The 21653-nt window shown below is 49.5% G+C and overlaps 2 protein-coding genes across 4 annotated transcripts in view; one reads left to right on the top strand and one right to left on the bottom strand.

The window, feature by feature from the left end:
• LOC109900146 (coiled-coil domain-containing protein 191) overlaps nt 1-12414 on the top strand; it is a 43720-nt gene extending 31306 nt beyond the window's left edge. The window contains exons 16-18 of the mRNA XM_031835065.1: nt 6893-7045; nt 11459-11613; nt 11888-12414. Of these exons, the coding sequence (XP_031690925.1) occupies nt 6893-7045; nt 11459-11613; nt 11888-12056 (477 nt within the window). The 3' untranslated portion in view covers nt 12057-12414. The remainder of the gene's footprint in view (nt 1-6892; nt 7046-11458; nt 11614-11887) is intronic.
• On the bottom strand, nt 12305-21081 carry LOC109899264 (palmitoyltransferase ZDHHC23). Of its 3 annotated transcripts, none has more exons than XM_020494326.2 (5): nt 20952-21081; nt 19485-19658; nt 18680-19372; nt 16968-17135; nt 12305-14804 (listed from the first exon to the last, which is right to left on the bottom strand). In XM_020494326.2, exons 2-5 carry the CDS (start codon nt 19619-19621, stop codon nt 14531-14533), a joined length of 1272 nt encoding a protein of 423 aa, XP_020349915.1. In that variant the 5' UTR covers nt 19622-19658; nt 20952-21081; the 3' UTR covers nt 12305-14530. The 3 variants fall into 3 exon arrangements, with proteins under 3 accessions (XP_020349915.1, XP_020349916.1, XP_031690984.1); XM_020494327.2 differs by having other exon boundaries at nt 20538-21063; XM_031835124.1 differs by lacking the exon at nt 20952-21081 and adding an exon at nt 20538-20945 and having other exon boundaries at nt 16968-17048.
• Between the last annotated feature and the right edge of the window lie 572 nt (nt 21082-21653).

Below are 21653 nucleotides of genomic sequence, written 5' to 3'. Positions count from 1 at the left end.
AGTATTCTGTTTAGCACCTGCTTGACTACCTGTTTGTTAGAACCAGTAGGACAAATTGAACTGGCAGAGAGATGGAAAGAGGCTAGAAGAGAGGGGTACAGGAAGAGAGAGAGGCTAGAAGAGAGGGGTACAGGAAGAGAGAGAGGCTAGAAGAGAGGGGTACAGGAAGAGAGAGAGGCTAGAAGAGAGGGGTACAGGAAGAGAGAGAGGCTAGAAGAGAGGGGTACAGGAAGAGAGAGAGGCTAGAAGAGAGGGGTACAGGAAGAGAGAGAGGCTAGAAGAGAGGGGTACAGGAAGAGAGAGAGGCTAGAAGAGGGGTACAGGAAGAGAGTTGGGCTAGAGGAGCTGGGTACAGGAAGAGAGAGAGGCTAGAAGAGGGGTACAGGAAGAGAGAGGGGCTAGAGGAGCTGGGTACAGGAAGAGAGAGGCTAGAAGAGAGGGGTACAGGAAGAAAGAGGCTAGAAGAGAGGGGTACAGGAAGAGAGAGAGGCTAGAAGAGAGGGGTACAGGAAGAGCAAGGCTAGAAGAGAGGGGTGCAGGAAGAGAGAGGCTAGAGAAGCTGGGTACAGGAAGAGAGAGGCTAGAGGAGCTGGGTACAGGAAGAGAGAGGCTAGGCTAGAGGAGCTGGGTACAGGAAGAGAGAGGCTAGGCTAGAGGAGCTGGGTACAGGAAGAGAGAGGCTAGAAGAGAGGGGTACAGGAAGAGAGAGGCTAGAAGAGAGGGGTACAGGAAGAGAGAGGCTAGAAGAGAGGGGTACAGGAAGAGAGAGGCTAGGAGAGAGGGGTACAGGAAGAGAGAGAGGCTAGAGGAGAGGAGTACAGGAAGAGAGAGAGGCTAGAAGAGGGGTACAGGAAGAGAGAGAGGCTAGAGGAGAGGAGTAGAGGAAGAGAGGCTAGAAGAGGGGTACAGGAAGAGAGGCTAGAAGAGAGGGGTACAGGAAGAGAGAGGCTAGAAGAGAGGGGTACAGGAAGAGAGAGGCTAGAGGAGCGGGGTACAGGAAGAGAGAGAGGCTAGAGGAGAGGGGTACAGGAAGAGAGAGGCTAGAAGAGAGGGGTACAGGAAGAGAGACTAGAAGAGAGGGGTACAGGAAGAGAGGGGTACAGGAAGAGAGAGGCTAGAAGAGAGGGGTACAGGAAGAGAGAGACTAGAAGAGAGGGGTACAGGAAGAGAGAGACTAGAAGAGAGGGGTACAGGAAGAGAGAGGCTAGAAGAGAGGGGTACAGGAAGAGAGAGGCTAGAAGAGAGGGGTACAGGAAGAGAGAGGCTATAGAGAGGGGTACAGGAAGAGAGAGAGGCTAGAGGAGCGGGGTACAGGAAGAGAGAGGCTAGAGGAGCTGGGTACAGGAAGAGAGAGGCTAGAAGAGAGGGGTACAGGAAGAGAGAGGCTAGAGGAGCGGGGTACAGGAAGAGAGAGAGGCTAGAAGAGGGGTTCAGGAAGAGAGAGGCTAGAAGAGAGGGGTACAGGAAGAGAGAGGCTAGAGGAGAGGGGTACAGGAAGAGAGAGGCTAGAGGAGCGGGGTACAGGAAGAGAGAGGCTAGAAGAGAGGGGTACAGGAAGAGAGAGGCTAGAAGAGAGGGGTACAGGAAGAGAGAGAGGCTAGAAGAGGGGTTCAGGAAGAGAGAGAGAGAGGCTAGAAGAGGGGTACAGGAAGAGAGAGGCTAGAGGAGAGGGGTACAGGAAGAGAGAGGCTAGAGGAGAGGGGTACAGGAAGAGAGAGAGGCTAGAGGAGCGGGGTACAGGAAGAGAGTGAGTCTAGAGGAGCTGGGTACAGGAAGAGAGAGGCTAGAAGAGAGGGGTACAGGAAGAGAGAGGCTAGAGGAGCTGGGTACAGGAAGAGAGAGGCTAGAAGAGAGGGGTACAGGAAGAGAGAGACTAGAGGAGAGGGGTACAGGAAGAGAGAGGCTAGAGGAGAGGGGTACAGGAAGAGAGAGAGGCTAGAGGAGCTGGGTACAGGAAGAGAGAGGCTAGAAGAGAGGGGTACAGGAAGAGAGAGAGGCTAGAAGAGGGGTTCAGGAAGAGAGAGAGAGAGGCTAGAAGAGGGGTACAGGAAGAGAGAGGCTAGAGGAGAGGGGTACAGGAAGAGAGAGGCTAGAGGAGCGGGGTACAGGAAGAGAGAGGCTAGAGGAGCGGGGTACAGGAAGAGAGAGAGGCTAGAAGAGGGGTTCAGGAAGAGAGAGGCTAGAAGAGAGGGGAACAGGAAGAGTGAGGCTAGAGGAGAGGGGTACAGGAAGAGAGAGGCTAGAGGAGAGGGGTACAGGAAGAGAGAGGCTAGAGGAGCGGGGTACAGGAAGAGAGAGGCTAGAAGAGAGGGGTACAGGAAGAGAGAGGCTAGAAGAGGGGTTCAGGAAGAGAGAGAGAGAGGCTAGAAGAGGGGTACAGGAAGAGAGAGGCTAGAGGAGAGGGGTACAGGAAGAGAGAGGCTAGAGGAGAGGGGTACAGGAAGAGAGAGGCTAGAGGAGAGGGGTACAGGAAGAGAGAGGCTAGAGGAGAGGGGTACAGGAAGAGAGAGGCTAGAGGAGAGGGGTACAGGAAGAGAGAGAGGCTAGAGGAGCTGGGTACAGGAAGAGAGAGAGGCTAGAGGAGCTGGGTACAGGAAGAGAGAGGCTAGAAGAGAGGGGTACAGGAAGAAAGAGGCTAGAAGAGAGGGGTACAGGAAGAGAGAGAGGCTAGAAGAGAGGGGTACAGGAAGAGAGAGAGGCTAGAAGAGAGGGGTACAGGAAGAGAGAGAGGCTAGAAGAGGGGTACAGGAAGAGAGTTGGGCTAGAGGAGCTGGGTACAGGAAGAGAGAGAGGCTAGAAGAGGGGTACAGGAAGAGAGAGGGGCTAGAGGAGCTGGGTACAGGAAGAGAGAGGCTAGAAGAGAGGGGTACAGGAAGAAAGAGGCTAGAAGAGAGGGGTACAGGAAGAGAGAGGCTAGAAGAGAGGGGTACAGGAAGAGAGAGGCTATAGAGAGGGGTACAGGAAGAGAGAGAGGCTAGAGGAGCGGGGTACAGGAAGAGAGAGGCTAGAGGAGCTGGGTACAGGAAGAGAGAGGCTAGAAGAGAGGGGTACAGGAAGAGAGAGGCTAGAGGAGCGGGGTACAGGAAGAGAGAGAGGCTAGAAGAGGGGTTCAGGAAGAGAGAGGCTAGAAGAGAGGGGTACAGGAAGAGAGAGGCTAGAGGAGAGGGGTACAGGAAGAGAGAGGCTAGAGGAGCGGGGTACAGGAAGAGAGAGGCTAGAAGAGAGGGGTACAGGAAGAGAGAGGCTAGAAGAGAGGGGTACAGGAAGAGAGAGGCTAGAGGAGAGGGGTACAGGAAGAGAGAGGCTAGAGGAGAGGGGTACAGGAAGAGAGAGGCTAGAGGAGAGGGGTACAGGAAGAGAGAGGCTAGAGGAGAGGGGTACAGGAAGAGAGAGGCTAGAGGAGAGGGGTACAGGAAGAGAGAGAGGCTAGAGGAGCTGGGTACAGGAAGAGAGAGAGGCTAGAGGAGCTGGGTACAGGAAGAGAGAGGCTAGAAGAGAGGGGTACAGGAAGAAAGAGGCTAGAAGAGAGGGGTACAGGAAGAGAGAGAGGCTAGAAGAGAGGGGTACAGGAAGAGCAAGGCTAGAAGAGAGGGGTGCAGGAAGAGAGAGGCTAGAGAAGCTGGGTACAGGAAGAGAGAGGCTAGAGGAGCTGGGTACAGGAAGAGAGAGGCTAGGCTAGAGGAGCTGGGTACAGGAAGAGAGAGGCTAGGCTAGAGGAGCTGGGTACAGGAAGAGAGAGGCTAGAAGAGAGGGGTACAGGAAGAGAGAGGCTAGAAGAGAGGGGTACAGGAAGAGAGAGGCTAGAAGAGAGGGGTACAGGAAGAGAGAGGCTAGGAGAGAGGGGTACAGGAAGAGAGAGAGGCTAGAGGAGAGGAGTACAGGAAGAGAGAGAGGCTAGAAGAGGGGTACAGGAAGAGAGAGAGGCTAGAGGAGAGGAGTAGAGGAAGAGAGGCTAGAAGAGGGGTACAGGAAGAGAGGCTAGAAGAGAGGGGTACAGGAAGAGAGAGGCTAGAAGAGAGGGGTACAGGAAGAGAGAGGCTAGAGGAGCGGGGTACAGGAAGAGAGAGAGGCTAGAGGAGAGGGGTACAGGAAGAGAGGCTAGAAGAGAGGGGTACAGGAAGAGAGACTAGAAGAGAGGGGTACAGGAAGAGAGGGGTACAGGAAGAGAGAGGCTAGAAGAGAGGGGTACAGGAAGAGAGAGACTAGAAGAGAGGGGTACAGGAAGAGAGAGGCTAGAAGAGAGGGGTACAGGAAGAGAGAGGCTAGAAGAGAGGGGTACAGGAAGAGAGAGGCTATAGAGAGGGGTACAGGAAGAGAGAGAGGCTAGAGGAGCGGGGTACAGGAAGAGAGAGGCTAGAGGAGCTGGGTACAGGAAGAGAGAGGCTAGAAGAGAGGGGTACAGGAAGAGAGAGGCTAGAGGAGCGGGGTACAGGAAGAGAGAGAGGCTAGAAGAGGGGTTCAGGAAGAGAGAGGCTAGAAGAGAGGGGTACAGGAAGAGAGAGGCTAGAGGAGAGGGGTACAGGAAGAGAGAGGCTAGAGGAGCGGGGTACAGGAAGAGAGAGGCTAGAAGAGAGGGGTACAGGAAGAGAGAGGCTAGAAGAGAGGGGTACAGGAAGAGAGAGAGGCTAGAAGAGGGGTTCAGGAAGAGAGAGAGAGAGGCTAGAAGAGGGGTACAGGAAGAGAGAGGCTAGAGGAGAGGGGTACAGGAAGAGAGAGGCTAGAGGAGAGGGGTACAGGAAGAGAGAGGCTAGAGGAGCGGGGTACAGGAAGAGAGAGAGGCTAGAGGAGCGGGGTACAGGAAGAGAGTGAGTCTAGAGGAGCTGGGTACAGGAAGAGAGAGGCTAGAAGAGAGGGGTACAGGAAGAGAGAGGCTAGAGGAGCTGGGTACAGGAAGAGAGAGGCTAGAAGAGAGGGGTACAGGAAGAGAGAGACTAGAGGAGAGGGGTACAGGAAGAGAGAGGCTAGAGGAGAGGGGTACAGGAAGAGAGAGAGGCTAGAGGAGCTGGGTACAGGAAGAGAGAGGCTAGAAGAGAGGGGTACAGGAAGAGAGAGAGGCTAGAAGAGGGGTTCAGGAAGAGAGAGAGAGAGGCTAGAAGAGGGTACAGGAAGAGAGAGGCTAGAGGAGAGGGGTACAGGAAGAGAGAGGCTAGAGGAGCGGGGTACAGGAAGAGAGAGGCTAGAGGAGCGGGGTACAGGAAGAGAGAGAGGCTAGAAGAGGGGTTCAGGAAGAGAGAGGCTAGAAGAGAGGGGAACAGGAAGAGTGAGGCTAGAGGAGAGGGGTACAGGAAGAGAGAGGCTAGAGGAGAGGGGTACAGGAAGAGAGAGGCTAGAGGAGCGGGGGTACAGGAAGAGAGAGGCTAGAAGAGAGGGGTACAGGAAGAGAGAGGCTAGAAGAGGGGTTCAGGAAGAGAGAGAGAGAGGCTAGAAGAGGGGTACAGGAAGAGAGAGGCTAGAGGAGAGGGGTACAGGAAGAGAGAGGCTAGAGGAGAGGGGTACAGGAAGAGAGAGGCTAGAGGAGAGGGGTACAGGAAGAGAGAGACTAGAGGAGAGGGGTACAGGAAGAGAGAGGCTAGAGGAGAGGGGTACAGGAAGAGAGAGAGGCTAGAGGAGCTGGGTACAGGAAGAGAGAGAGGCTAGAGGAGCTGGGTACAGGAAGAGAGAGAGGCTAGAGGAGCTGGGTACAGGAAGAGAGAGGCTAGAAGAGAGGGGTACAGGAAGAGAGAGATGCTAGAAGAGGGGTTCAGGAAGAGAGAGAGAGAGGCTAGAAGAGGGGTACAGGAAGAGAGAGGCTAGAGGAGAGGGGTACAGGAAGAGAGAGGCTAGAGGAGAGGGGTACAGGAAGAGAGAGGCTAGAGGAGCGGGGTACAGGAAGAGAGAGAGGCTAGAGGAGCGGGGTACAGGAAGAGAGAGGCTAGAGGAGAGGGGTACAGGAAGAGAGAGACTAGAGGAGAGGGGTACAGGAAGAGAGAGGCTAGAGGAGCGGGGTACAGGAAGAGAGAGAGGCTAGAGGAGCGGGGTACAGGAAGAGAGTGAGTCTAGAGGAGCTGGGTACAGGAAGAGAGAGGCTAGAAGAGAGGGGTACAGGAAGAGAGAGGCTAGAGGAGCTGGGTACAGGAAGAGAGAGGCTAGAAGAGAGGGGTACAGGAAGAGAGAGACTAGAGGAGAGGGGTACAGGAAGAGAGAGGCTAGAGGAGAGGGGTACAGGAAGAGAGAGGCTAGAGGAGCTGGGTACAGGAAGAGAGAGGCTAGAGGAGCTGGGTACAGGAAGAGAGAGAGGCTAGAGGAGAGGAGTACAGGAAGAGAGTGAGAAGAGGGGTTGGAGGAGAAGAATGATTGATGGGCAAGTGACATTAAGATGGACAGTGTAACATCTCAGCTGTACAGGAGATTGGCGGCACCTTAATTGGGGAGGACAGGCTCACGGTAATGGCTGGGGCAGAATAGGTGGAATGGTATTAAACACATAGTTTACAGGTGCTTGATGCCATTCCATTCACTCTCTTCTGGCCATTATTATGAGATGTCCTCCCCGCAGCAGAATCCTGTGCTCAGCAACATGTTCACTTCCAATTTACTGTATACAATCTTGAGCAGCTGAACAGCTCGTTCCATATTCCATGTTCTATTCTGCTACTGGTTTACCTGACTCCCAACAACTTACCTCGATTCCCAACAACTCTATTCTCTTTATTTACCAGTGGTCAAAGTCCTATCTTCTTTAAAGACCATGAGTTGGAAATAAATGTCAAATTGTACTGTCAATTTCTCAATATATGTTCACCATGTCCGCCTCAGTGGCATGCAGGTTCCTTATCCTGTTGTACCATGCCATTGTTTGTTACCTGTGAATAGGTGTGCATGCATACGCCGTATTCTGTTTATTCCCTTCCAGCTGGCCAGGGCTCATCACAGGCAGTCTCTCCTGAGACGGTGCACGCTGTCCTGGCAGCAGGTAGCAGGCGAGTCCCTGGCTCAGAAATGGGCCTCTGCCGACCAACTGCATCAACACATCCTGCTACGGAGGAGCCTGGGCAACTGGAAAAGGGTGAGTGTATGAACACCACACACACACACACGTGCTTGTCCAGAGCGACTTACAGTGAGTGTATTCATCTTAAGTAGCTAGGTCGGAAAACCACATTTCAGTCATAGTAAGTAAATGTTTCCTCAATAACGTAGCTATCAACAAAGTCAGAACTAGTAAGGGGGAAGAGAGTCAAGTGTGATGTTAGTTTATGGAAGTTTCTTGGGTGTGTTTTCAGAGGGGTGCAGTGGGATTATTTAAGATACTCTTTGAGAGGTAGCGTTTCAGATGTTTTATGAAGATGGGCAGGGACTCTGCTGTCCTAACTTCAGGGGGAAGCTGGTTCCACCATTGGGGTTTCAGGACAGAGAAGAACTTTGACTGCGCTGAGCGGGAGCTGCCCTCCTGTAGGGGTGGGAGGGCTAAGAGACCTGATGTGGCAGAACGGAGTACTCAGGTTGGGGTGTAGGGTTTGACCATAGCCTGAAGGTAGGAAGGTGCAGTTCCTCTTGCTGTTCCGCAGGTAAGCACCATGGTCTTGTAGTGGATGCGAGCTTCAACTGGAAGTCAGTGGAGTGTGTGGAGGAGCAGGCTGACATGAGAGAACTTCGGAAGGTTGAACTACGGTGTGCTGCAGCGTTTTGCAGGGGTTTAATGGCACAAGTGGGGAGCCCAGCCAACAGCGAGTTGCAGTAGTCCAGATGGGAGATGACAAGTGCCTGGATAAGGACCTGCACTGCGTCCTGTGTGAGGTAGGGTTGTACTCTACAGATGTTGTAGAGCATGAATCTGTAGGAGCGAGTCACAGCGTTGGTGTTTGCAGAGAACAACAGGGTGTTGTCCAGGGTCAAGCCAAGGTTTTTTGCACTCCGGGAGGGGGACCCTGTAGAATTGTCAACCATGATGGAGAGGTCGTGGAGCAGGCAGGCCTTCCCCGGGAGGAAGAGCAGCTCCGTTGAGTTTGAGGTGATGAGCTGCCATCCATGCCGAGATATCTGCCAGGCACGCAGAGATGCGTGTCAGAAGCAAGGTGGGAAATGAACACCCGCCAAATGTGGGTAGAGTTTGTCATTGGTGGGTAAGAATGTCTATTTCACCAGCCATGTTGGTGGGTGGTTACAGAGAATTTGGGAACTGTTTTTTTTTTTCAATCCAAAGCCCACATGTAGAAGTTGGTCCAATTGACCTGAAAGGCTACTAAAGTGTGACTTTTATATTCACACGCTACGTTGTTCAATGTTAGTTTGAGTCTGCGACAACGGTCTGCTGCTAGGAAGACGTCAGAGTCTGAGATTTCTTCATCAAAGACAAACAAGTGACCAAGTTACCACGGTAATGGCCCATCCCTTAAAGTGGCAGCTGAACGAACATTTGTCTCACCTAATGATTAAGCAATACCCCATTACTTCTTACTAGTAATACATTTGTTTTAGAAACATTGGCTGGTTGACCAAAAAGTACATTTGAGTGAAGGAGAAAAGTAGTTGAGTGTCATCCGCATAACATTGATAGGAGATACAATGTGAGGATATGACGGAGCCTAGTGACTTGGTGTAGAGAGAAGAGGAGAGGGTCTAGAACCGAGCCCTGGGGGACACCAGTAGTGGGAGTGTGTGGTGCAGACACAGATCCTCTCCACGTCACCTGGTAGGAACGTTCTGCCAGGTAGGATGCAGAGTCTGAGATGCCCAGTTGTGAGAAGGTGGAGAGGAGGATCTGATGGTTCAGAGGGTCAAAGGCAGCGGATAGATCTAGGAGGATGAAAACAGAGGAGAGAAAGTCCACTTTGGCAGTGTGGATGGCCTCCGTGACACAGAGAAGAGGAGTCTTGGTTGAGAAACCGGTCTTGAAGATCTCCAGAGATGGTCTGGGATGGGGTCGAGCTGGCATGTCGGACGGCCAGACCTCACTAGTCACAGTATTTCATCTGGAAAGAGAGGGGAGAAAGAGGTCAAAGCGTAGGGTAGTTCTGTGTGAGTGAGACCAGTGGACTCAATAGGCTGAGTGAATGATGAGCGGATGTCGTCAACCTTCTTTTCAAAGTGGTCAGCTGCAGAGAGGGAGGGGTAGGGGGTGGACGATTAAGGAGAGAGAAGGTGGATAAGAGTTTCCTAAGGTTAGAGGCAGAAGCTTTACATTTAGAGGGATAGAAAGTGGCTTTAGCAGCAGATACAGAGGAAGAGAAGGTCGAGGGGAGGAAGAGAAGGTAGAGGGGAGGGGTGTTTCCATTAGATCAGTAGGCAAACAGCCTCTAGTATAGATGAGGTCAAGCGTATTGCCTGCCTTGTGAGTTTGAGGGGACTGGGAAAGGGTGAGGTCAAAAGAGGCAAGGAGGGGAAAGAAACGGGTGGAAATAAATTAATCGAAGCCAGACGTTGGGAGGTTGAAGTCGCCCAATAAGAGCGGTGAGCCCATTGTCAGGAAATGAGCTTATCAAGGTGTCAAGCTCATTGAGGAATTCTCTAAGGGCACCTGGTGGGTGATCGGGTAGGTGGACAAGTGAAGAAATGGACAGGTGAGTGAGTGAGGGAGAACAGAGAAAATCTCCACTTAGGAAAAATGAGTAGCCCTGTGCCATCACCACGACAACCAGATGGTCTCGGACTATGCGAGAACAAGTAGTCAGATGAAGAGAGAGAAGCTGGAGTAGTAGTATTCTCTGGGGTGATCCAGGTCTCTGTCTGGGTCAATAAGGGCAGCATAGACTAAGATGAACACAGCGTTCTTGACCGCAGATCAGCAGGTCCAAACCCTGCCGGAGACAAGGAATTCCTCATGGGTTGTGTGCGCAGGGTACACTAAATTAGAAGGGCTGCAGCCAAGGGGTGGGGAGAGTCTGTAAAACCTACAGGGAGAGGAGTGAACAGGCATATTAAAACACACAGTTGACAAAGCTACAAAAGAGCAGAATGAACTATTCTGAAAATAACTAGGTAAGATACTCAAGTAAGAGTAGAGCCTTTCTTTCCTTCCTCGAACAACACCGCAGAACAGTATTTTTTTAATTGAACCTTTATTTAACTAGGCAAGTCCGTTATGAACAAATTCTTATTTACAATGACGGCCTACACCGGCCCAACCCGGACGACGCTGGTCCAATTGTATGCCACTCTATGGGACTGCCAATCATGGCTGGTTGTGATACAGCCTGGATTGTTTTGGCTGCAGTCTTAGTTTTGGCCATGAGACTGCCACTGACATGACCGCCGCTGACAAACCAGGGCAGACTGAAGAACTAACACTAACTGCTGATTGCCTTGCAGAGGAGAAACCTCTCCCCCTCCAATACAGCCACTGATGACCAAAACAACAGTCACAAATTGCCCTGCCCCTTCATCCTGGTTGATGTGTCAACAATCATCTGCTAGTTATGAGCAGTGAGCAGTTCACACACCAAGTAGGTTACTGGGGAGAGGCAGCACCTAAAGTAGATGGCCCTAGCTAGCTAGACAGTACTAGACAACAGATGAAGACAAAAATGAAACCTATCCCTCCTGGAGATACCAGGCGTTCTCTAGCTATACATAGAAGATACACACGAACTCTCACACAAATAGAGACTGAGGCATACAAAAGGCCACTCTGTCATTTTCCCAACATAAATACATTATAATACTGATCTCAGTTTAATAGCGATGTGGTGGGCAGTCTTTGGTATATCAGTCCCTATTGATATGGACATTCCTGTGTACTGTATCCAGACCTGACCCGTTATCCAGACCTGACCCTTATCCACCCCTGACCTGTTATCCAGACCTGACCCTTATCCACCCCTGACCCGTTATCCAGACCTGACCTGTTATCCAGACCTGACCCTTATCCACCCCTGACCCGTTATCCAGACCTGACCCCTTATCCACCCCTGACCCGTTATCCAGACCTGACCCGTTATCCAGACCTGACCCGTTATCCACGCCTAACCTGTTATCCAGACCTGACCCTTATCCACCCCTGACCCATTATCCACCCCTGACCCCTTATCCACCCCTGACCCGTTATCCACCCCTGACCCCTTATCCACCCCTGACCCTTAATCCACCCCTGACCCTTAATCCACCCCTGACCCGTTATCCACCCCTGACCCCTTGTCCACCCCTGACCCCTTATCCAGACCTGACCCGTTATCCACCCCTGACCCCTTATCCACCCCTGACCCCTTATCCACCCCTGACCCTTAATCCACCCCTGACCCGTTATCCACCCCTGACCCCTTATCCAGACCTGACCCCTTATCCAGACCTGACCCGTTATCCACCCCCGACCCCTTATCCACCCCTGACCCCTTGTCCACCCCTGACCCCTTGTCCACCCCTGACCCCTTGTCCACCCCTGACCACTTATCCACCCCTGACCCCTTATCCACCCCTGACCCCTTATCCACCCCTGACCCCTTATCCACCCCTGACCCGTTCTGTTTTACATGTTCTGGCTCAGCTGAAGGATCAATGCATGGTTCTGGAACGGCGGGCTGAGCGGTTCTGGCGCATGCATACTCTGAAGAGGGCTCTGATTGGACTGCTAGATCACGTGACCCAGGAGAGGATGGCAGATTGGGATCGGGAGCAGCAGGCTCAGGAACACAGTACCAGGTGGGTGTGTTTACATGGGCCTTTACTGCCTGTACCAATAACACCTGTCCTAGAAACATGACACCTGTCCTAGAAACATGACACCTGTCCTAGCCACCTGATCCTACTGTGTAAGATGCAGACATGCTCCATATGTAGGACCTGACTGTATAATCGCTTGTTGTTGTAAGCGATTTCTAAGTTGTTCTGTTTGCTTCTCTCTGTCCCCTCTCTGTCCTGTGTGTGCATGTCTGTCTGTCCCTCTTGGTTTCTCTCCTCCCCGTCCTTGTCCCAGGCGGGCGGTGCGGAGCTGTTTCCAAGCCTGGAGACGGTATCCGGGGTGGCTGCGCGAGGAGAGAGGGAGGGAGACCAGGAGGGAGCAGCTGAGACGCCGAGTGGCAGAGGTCCTCCCTGACTTCTGCTCTTCTCCTCTGGACTGTACCTGGGAACAAGGCCCTCTGTGACCCACAGGACACACACATGTACAGTAGACATACGTACAGTACACTCAGACAGGCAGGCAGGCAGAGAATACTTGCATAGAGGATAAATCAGTGGATAGGACCCAAAGCAGATGATTAAGTTGCTGCTGTAACAAGCACACACATACCAGCTGTTGGTCTACCTTCATTACCTGAGAAAGGTGGATACAAGTTTTAATGAAGACAGTTTGGAAACTTTTGTAACAGCAATGACTCATTTACAATTGCAGTTAAAATTCAGGTTATTTAATATTTTTGAAGTCACAGTTTGATGCAGTTTGACAAGAGCTTGAAGCCATACAAAATAAAAAGCATTATGTGTTTCATATATCACCATAAACGATTCTCACTGTGGGTAGTCTGTCGAAGTTGTTCTCCCACAACTCTGTGCTTTTGTTGTTTTATTCTCTTAAGTCCTGTGTAGCTCAGTTGGTAGAGCATGGTGCTTTCAGCCAGAACATGTAAAAGGGCTTTGGGCCAGTAACTGAAAGGTTGCTGGTTTGAATCCCTGTGCTGACTAGGTGAAAAATCAATGTTCCCTTGAGCAAGGCACTTTATCCTAATTGCTTCTGTAAGCAAATGACTAAAATGTAAATGTGATGTTTAATGCAACAACACTTCATCTTCACAAGAGATGTATCAACACGATGCGGTTTGATAAATACCCATAACCTATGTTTCCTTCTGAAGCTCACAGGAACTGTTGTACATAAAAATAACATATAGTGACAACAGCTGTTCCTTTCTTGAGGAGTGTTAATCAGTGTTGAAAGGAACGTCTAGGGCTTCATTTTATTTTGGTCATGTGGTTTGGTCACCTCTCCCATCAAAGGCACTTCAACTGAGGAGGGAGAGAGCAAGAGAATGGTAGAAGGACCCTGGAAAGAGATTGCGCGAGGAAAATGAAGAGAGAGAGGGAGCGTGAGACAGATCGATGGAGAGATAGATGGATGAAAGGTGCACGGAGCAATTGCAGCACTAGAATGGGAGAAAAGGTCAGGGAGAGAGAGAGAGGGGTAGAGATGGTGAGATTTGATTGAGGCTGTCAGTCAGTAAAGTTAACAGAAGTGGTTGTGTGTTATTGTAGCCTATGGTTCAGCTCAGGGACGGTATTGTGGGGGGCGCTACTTCACAACAGAACCGATCACTGTGACACCTTAACAAAGGCTTGTGATTTCAGACTGGCTCGGCCTCCCTCCCAGTCCCAGACAGAATAGGGAAGGAGAGGACAGAAAGACTGACTGGGGAGAACAGAAAGACATAATAGATAGGGAGGGGACATACAGACAGACAAGGTAGAAGACTGATTAACAGGAGAGAGGGAGATGTCTTTACAGTCTGAGGTGTGGAGATATGCTGCCATCTGGTGGTGAAAGATAGTACAGCAGCCACATCCTCCAACTCTTGTCTATATTTATTTTCATTTATTTAACCAGGCAAGTCAGTTAAGAACAAATTCTTATTTACAACGGTGGGCCAATTGTGCGCCGCCCTATGGGACTCTCGATCATGGCCGGTTGTGATACAGTCCGGGATCGAACCAGGGTCTGTAGTGACGCCTCTATCACAGAGTAGGGTGAAGTTGCCCCCACCCAGACTGATCTACGCTCAGTTTTATGTACTTCCCCCTAACGGTTAAAGTCAGATTGTATGAGGGTAAGAGATGACTAGATCTGTAGGCAACTTCTACCTGGATCGTCCAATTGATCAATGACTTCTAACATGCTGACCACACCGCTCGCGTCGCAAAATCTATGTACACATACATGTTATTCAATCATCGCACCCACACTGCTCACAAGCGTACGCGTAGCCAGGCGCTAAAATAGAACATTAGTTTTTAGGAGCATATACCCACTGGGTGATTGAAAGATGAACTGAGATTCAGCGGTCGTGGTAACACACCTTGAAGTTGTTTGCCAACCACCATATAAAGTCCAGAGTTCAAAACTGGAGGAGCGATTACTTGATATTTCAACCTCCGTGTCCTGATCGCATCTGGTGTGGGTGGACAAAATCAACATGCGTACGAGCGGTCTGGTCAGCATGTAACGATGCCATTATGCTGTTGAGCAGCTCAGCTACACCAGAGGAGAGTTCAACAAAGCTTCTGTTTGCGGTGAACATGTTGCCAGAGTAACAATTTGAGTTGAATAAATATTCCAAAATGTTACAGTGAAACTTTTTGTAATGATTACTGGCTTTTTAGCGACAGTATTCAAACTGAAAATGACTTAGTCTACATGGCCACTTGATTTTGTAGCGGCAGTTAAGACCTGAAACCGACACTACCTTCTGACTGTTAGCTAACGTTAGCGAATGGTCGTGGCTAACACAAAACAAATGGAATATGTTAGCTAACATTAGCCAATGTTCGCAAACTATTTTCCTTGTTGAACGCACCCCAGGTCAGTGAGGCTGGGCCAGGGGGTGTCCGGGCCTTCTCCAATGGTCAGCTACACCAGGTCAGTGAGGCTGGGCCAGGGGGTGTCCGGGCCTTCTCCCATGGTCAGGAACTCTGCCCAGTTGCCACGAAAACCATGTGAGTAGACTCCTGTGTCAACGACAAGGCCCCAGTAGAGACTGTGGGCAGTCTTGTCTCGGAGAGCGGTGCGCGCCTCTCGCTCCGTCACATTGTAGCTGACATTGATGAGCTGCAGGACCAGCAGGTGTAGTAGTCCACTAGTCACTATGCAGCTATACCACGCACAGGTGAAACACAGCGCTGAGCTGGAACACACACACACACACACACTGAATAGAGGACATGACTCATACATTCCTGAAAACCATCTCTAGCCCCTAGCCCAAACCCTCTATTTTCGGAAACCAGATGTGTTAACAATGAGCTGAGAGGAGCTTTAATCCACAGATTCCACAGATCTACAAAACACCCATGGGGGAGGGAAGGGGCTATAAATATACAGATCTACAAAACACCCATGGGGGAGGGAAGGGGCTATAAATATACAGATCTACAAAACACCCATGGGGGAGGGAAGGGGCTATAAATATACAGATCTACAAAACACCCATGGGGGAGGGAAGGGGCTATAAATATACAGATCTACAAAACACCCATGGGGGAGGGAAGGGGCTATAAATATACAGATCTACAAAACACCCATGGGGGAGGGAAGGGGCTATAAATATACAGATCTACAAAACACCCATGGGGGAGGGAAGGGGCTATAAATATACAGATCTACAAAACACCCATGGGGGAGGGAAGGGGCTATACATACACAGATCTACAAAACACCCATGGGGGAGGGAAGGGGCTATAAATATACAGATCTACAAAACACCCATGGGGGAGGGAAGGGGCTATAAATATACAGATCTACAAAACACCCATGGGGGAGGGAAGGGGCTATAAATATACAGATCTACAAAACACCCATGGGGGAGGGAAGGGGCTATAAATATACAGATCTACAAAACACCCATGGGGGAGGGAAGGGGCTATACAGATCTACAAAACACCCATGGGGGAGGGAAGGGGCTATACATACACAGGTCTACAAAACACCCATGGGGGAGGGAAGGGGCTATAAATATACAGATCTACAAAACACCCATGGGGGAGGGAAGGGGCTATACATATACAAATCTGAGCAACATAACATTTATTACAGTGCTGAGTGGGAGACAAAATGACAGTTACACTACACACATAACAACAAAACAAGCATTATCAGTAAACACACACAAACACACATTTACCCTTACACAACAAAGCCATGCTGAGCCACAGTAACTGCTCTGTAAATCTGGGTCAGTAGTAGGGCAGGTAGGGGAAAATATAATGATGAAGTCTCTTATAGAAACTTCAATCAACCTACATTTCCCCTGTAAATATCCAATTATTCCAAAACATCACAGCTTTAAGTGTCCCAGACAAAAGAAAATAATGCTTTGATGCAAATAAAAACACTTGTTCCCTTAAGAGTTACCAGGATTGGAATTACGAACAGTGCTTTGTTCGTTATGTTCGACTGTGGTGAATGAACCTACAGCAGCCAACGTGATAATGGCTAGGGTCATTTTTGCTTGTGTTTCCTGTTCTCCAAATAGCATTTTAAAGTGTTTAAATTGTAAAGAAATGCAGTAAATGAGCTTCAACTTTCAACCCGCTCCCCGACCTCACCAAAACCGTGGTTACGGCCCTGGTGCCAGTGGGTATTTTAGGACACTATTGATCTACACCACCTCATTTTACAGGCTCATTTTAGCCTCTAATGCCCAACATGCTGACTACACCGCTCGCGTCTCATGCGTTGCAGAATAAATGTACACATACATGGTATTCCATCATTGCACCCATACTGTTTACGCGAGTTAACGAGCGTCCACGTAGCCAGGCGCTAAAATAGAACTTGGTTCTATTTGTGATGCTTGATGCGCTGCAAGTTCCGCCACTTCTATCTCCTCATTGGTTTTTAGGAGCATATGCCCACGTGTGTGTTTGAAAGATGAACTGAGGTCCACACTCCAGTCGGTTGTGGTAATGCTCCTAACATTGGTTGCCAACCGCCATATAAAGTCCAAAGAAGAAGCCTGAAGGAGATATTACTCAAAACAAACTTTTACCCTTTTATCTGTGGATTAATTGTCGGAGTAGAGGACCTTGTGCATTTCAGGTAAAATAGCCACCCAATGTTAATATACCAGGACAAATGAGCTAGCAACAGCAAGCTAGCTGGTTAAATTGCCATAAATATTTCATGCTTTTTGACTTGTCCCCAAATTAATATAATTGTTTCAGAGTTTGTTATGATATTTCAACCTGCGTGTCCTGATCGCATCTGGTGTGGGTGGACAAAATCGACATGCGGTCTGGTCAGCATGTAACAGCTTGTGTGTGTGTGCATTATGTATGGTGTGTGTTACCTGTGCTGGTTGTAGACGCCAGGGCAGTAGACCAGAGCGGTGACAAGGTTCTGTTGAGGACACACGCTGCGCAGCACCAGACTGATCCCATACAGAGAGGTCAACAGGAAGAGGAGGAGTGTCAACAGGAAGCTGCGGTGATTGGACTGGCCCACACAGCTGTTTATCCTACCACAGTGTTGACATGACACACACACAGACACAGACAGCCAATACACTGTACTAAGATCATTGGGTTACACCACACACAGTACAGCGCTGACTAATTTGGATGAGAGCACCTGCTGCTAAATTAATATAATGTACAGTTGAAGTCAGAAGTTTACATACACTTAGGTTGGAGTCATTAAAACTCGTGCCTCAACCACTCCACAAATTTCTTGTTAACAAACTCTAGTTTTGGCAAGTCGGTTAGGACATCTACTTTGTGCACGACACAAGTCATTTTTCCAACATTTGTTTACACTGTATCACAATTCCAGTGGGTCAGAAGTTTACATACACCAAGTTGACTGTGCCTTTAAACAGCTTGGAAAATTCCAGAAATGTATGTCATGGCTTTAGAAGCTTCTGATAGGCTAATTGACATAATTTGAGTCAATTGGAGGTGTACCTGTATTTCAAGGCCTACCTTCAAACTCAGTGCCTCTTTGCTTGACATCATGGGAAAATCAAAAGAAATCAGCCAAGACTTCAGAAAAATAATTGTAGACCTCCAAAAGTCTGGTTCATCCTTGGGAGCAATTTCCAAACACCTGAAGGTACCACGTTCATCTGTACAAACAATAGTACGCAAATATAAACACCATGGGACCACGGAGCCGTCATACCGCTCAGGAAGGAGACGCGTTCTGTCTCCTAGAGATGAACGTACTTTGGTGCAAAAAGTACAAATCAATCACGTGTGTGATCATGGAGACCAAATGGACAATGACCTCAAGCATACTTCCAAAGTTGTGGCAAAATGACTTAAGGACAGCAAAGTCAAGGTATTGGAGTGGCCATCACAAAGCCCTGACCTTAAACCTATAGAAAATTTGTGGGCAGAACTGAAAATGCGTGTGTGATCATGGAGGCCTACAAACCTGACTCAGTTACACCAGCTCTGTCAGGAGGAATGTGCCAAAATTCACCCAACTTATTGTGGGAAGCTTGTGGAAGGCTACCCTAAATGTTTGACCCAAGTTAAACAATTTAAAGGCAATGCTACCAAATACTAATTGAGTGCGTGAACTTCTGACCCACTGGGAATGTGATGAAAGAAAGAAAAGTTTAAATAGATCATTCTCTCTACTATTATTCTGACATTTCACATTCTTAAAATAAAGTGGTGATCTTAACTGACCTTAAATATCAGGAATTGTGAAAAACAGTTTAAATGTATTTGGCTAAGGTGTATGTAAACTTCTGACTTCAACTGTAAGATGTACTTAGAACCCATGATTACACCAAACACACACATACACGTCTAAAGGGTTTGAAGGTTATTATTTTTGCACGATTGTGTGTGTGTTACAGATCAGTGAGTTTCTCAGACACACAGGCCTATGGCTGATGACAGAGACAAGAGAATGTCACTGATAATTGCTGAGACATTACTTCTTAGGTCTGGCATGACACTGCGGAGACATTGCTTTGACGTGGCTGTGTAATAATTGACAGATGAGCCTCTTGTGTGTCCAGGTAGACAGAGGTGTTTTAATGGGACCCACCAGACACAGTGGTGGTCCAGCCTCAGGACACAGATGTCACAGATCCTGCAGTGTCCCGCCCTGGGGGGCCGCAAAACCCTGCACACAGAGCACCAGTTCCTGCTCTGCCCACCATCCATCTGCTCCACCCCCTGGCCCTGCTGCTCCGACCCACTACCCCGATTGGCAAGCATTACTTCCTGCCCGACCCCGTTGGGGCTGGGGTCTCTGTCCAGTGGAGGGCTGTGATAGGTCACTGTGCTGTGGACGTAAGCCGGGTGTGGCCATACGCAGCGAGGTTCTCTCTTGGTGTGGACAAGGGCGGCCAGAGTCAGGGCCACCCCCAAGGTCACTGTACCCAACTGGGTCAGACCTACACCCCCCCTGGGGAAGATCTCGGTGAGGAAGAGGTAGTACATGTAGCCCAGGGAGAACAGGGCCAGGCTGAGGAAGAACAGGGTCCGGCCCTTCTTGCGGTGGGTGACATAGTAGTACCATAGAACCAGGACCGGTAGAGCAGTCAGAACAACTATACCCAACAGGAAGTGAAGGGCTGCGACGTGTAGGAGGACAGGAAGTAGGAGCAGCGGGGGGAGCACCGATAGGTCGACACGCCGGGCTCCACCCCAGAACCAGGGAACACGGAGGCGGTCGGTCATCACAGTAACCAGATGGGACAGTGAGTTGGCCTTCTGGGGCTCTTTTTTCAACCATCTGAGGGAGAGAAGCAGACATTCACTTTCTGATGTGATACCAAACTGGATGAAGAACCATTAGCTAAGAGTGTGAAGGTAACAGGCCGTAGATGGGTAAGCCACTCTCTCACCTGTCACAGGCATCGTCCAGGTCCTCACAGTCACAGCAGCAGGCTGCCACATGGCTCCGCTCCCCCTGACGGTCCACATACTCACAGCAGCACAGAGGCTCATCCTGCTCCAACGCCTTATTGGCTCGCTTCTTCATGACGGACAGCCAGGGAGCCTGGAAAGTGATCAGTCTCCTGTGGGGAACGAGCCAACAGGAAGGGATGGAGATGAGTGGTGTGTGCGTGTCCTAGTCTCATGGCGATGCAGATAGATAAATGTGTGGCAGGGACTGGTTAATCATTTTTAGATTGGTAGTTAGTCTAGCCAGCTATCTAAACTTGTAGTAATCATGGCTGAATACTGACAAATAATTTTGATTCCTATATCGGTCCACTAATACAGAACCAGTAAAGGCCCAGTGCAGTTTTTCATGGGGCAGCACCCCTATTTCCCGCGGCTCTGTTGTCCAATGAACCATTAGTATAGATCTCTGAGAAGTCTTGCAAATGAGGGAGGCGAGAGGAACGTGTAGGGGGCTTCCGTATTAGCTCTATGGCATTGGCTGTCATTGAAAATCCGAACCGGAGACGGGAGTGGTTTATGTCTCGGTGGTCTCCAATGCGCTTTTACGCAGAGGTCACTGCTACAGATATGGGCTCTCAGCGGGGCGACAGACTGGTGTTTCTGCCAGCCAGTCCGTGAAGACTTGTGCGTATCAAATGTCACATCCGCTCTGGCCAAGAGAACGGCCAGTGGAGTAAATGCCTTTCCTTCCTCAATTGTTAAAAAGTTCCTAGAAAATGAAGCCCATGTTTTTTCCCCCTCAGTTAACCCAGGGAATAGTGAATGCATATAGACTTAGGCTACATTCGATCGGGGAGTCGAAAAAAGCTATCTGAATGCGGTAGCAGACGATTGTCTGCCTTAACCCTAAAGCCCTGGATAAAATGTCACCGTCTTGAAAGTTGATACGAAGTATCGTTACATGCGTCAAGATTGGCGGTTACCAGTTGACTATAACCCTATCGTTAACTACAAACATGTCACGTGGAATGGAAAATAGCATAACCTACCAGTATTCGTGTAGTTTGCTGAAAACGAATCATATGTGCTACTTCCTTACAAAAACTGTAGGCTGGGCTACATTAGAAACTGCTTTACTGAACCGTCGCGGAAATGACAGACTGGCCAGTGGCCACAGACAACGGTGTTCGCAACCGCACATGTCTAAACGTGTTCAACTGAATGTAGCCCAGATATGCAACTGGTTTAGGCTACCTGCCCAACAGTGCTGTCAATCCAACAAGGTACAGTATTTGTCGTCTCCCTTCCGACATAAAAGTAATTCCATAGCCTATCCCAGACCGCGCGATACTATTGTGCCACGGAAGGCACCGGTACCCTATAGTCGCTCCATTTAACCCTTTCAAAAGGCTGCTCATCTCCGATGGTATGTTTTGTATTAAAAGTGAGGTCTTCAAATATACCTCCTCCTCCGTCGCTGGTGTAATCTTATCAGGCAAGCCTGCCTCTCCTGTTTACAGAGCGGCAGGGCAAGTGTCTTTCTCCCTCAGACTTCTGACGTCAATACAGGGAGTAACCCTTTCCTTTCCGTAGGTGAACTTTTGCCAATGCACATCAAGACAAGGTAGTCCTATTGTCTATCAACAATCCCATGTTCAATGAAATAAGCAAACATTAAGCCTATTATAGGCTAACTTGCAAGCTATTTGGGTCCAACGTCAAGTTGTTTCTTCAAAGATAAGTGTTTGGCTAAATGTAACCTATCAACTGGAGAGCTAAGGCTGTAAATTAAAGCACTTGTCTCTAACGAAGTTGATTTCAACAGCTACAACAATGATGCCTATTCATTTGAAAGACAGTGGGTGTTCTTACACATTAAAGGTAGACTTAGCAAATGACATTGCCTCTAGCAGCACCCCAGATATTGAGATGCAAGATTTCACTCACACACCATATCTGCGCAAATGCACGTTTCACGCTTTTAGCCAAAACAGCAGAGAACAGACACCATGCGGTTTACTTCATCTCTCGGAGACTACCTTTAAGGACTTCGCTCAACTACAGTTACGGAATATGCAGCATCAGACTTCTGGAGCTGGTACAAATACTTCACGGACAATCGAAACACCGGGGGGGAGTGTATATCTGTGCATGGTCCCAAACCT

The sequence above is a fragment of the Oncorhynchus kisutch genome, linkage group LG11 (genome assembly GCF_002021735.2).
Source record: "Oncorhynchus kisutch isolate 150728-3 linkage group LG11, Okis_V2, whole genome shotgun sequence".
NCBI classification, from domain to species: domain Eukaryota; kingdom Metazoa; phylum Chordata; class Actinopteri; order Salmoniformes; family Salmonidae; genus Oncorhynchus; species Oncorhynchus kisutch.
Note: the sequence above shows the minus strand (reverse complement) of the source record. Positions and strands in the feature narration are given on the sequence as shown.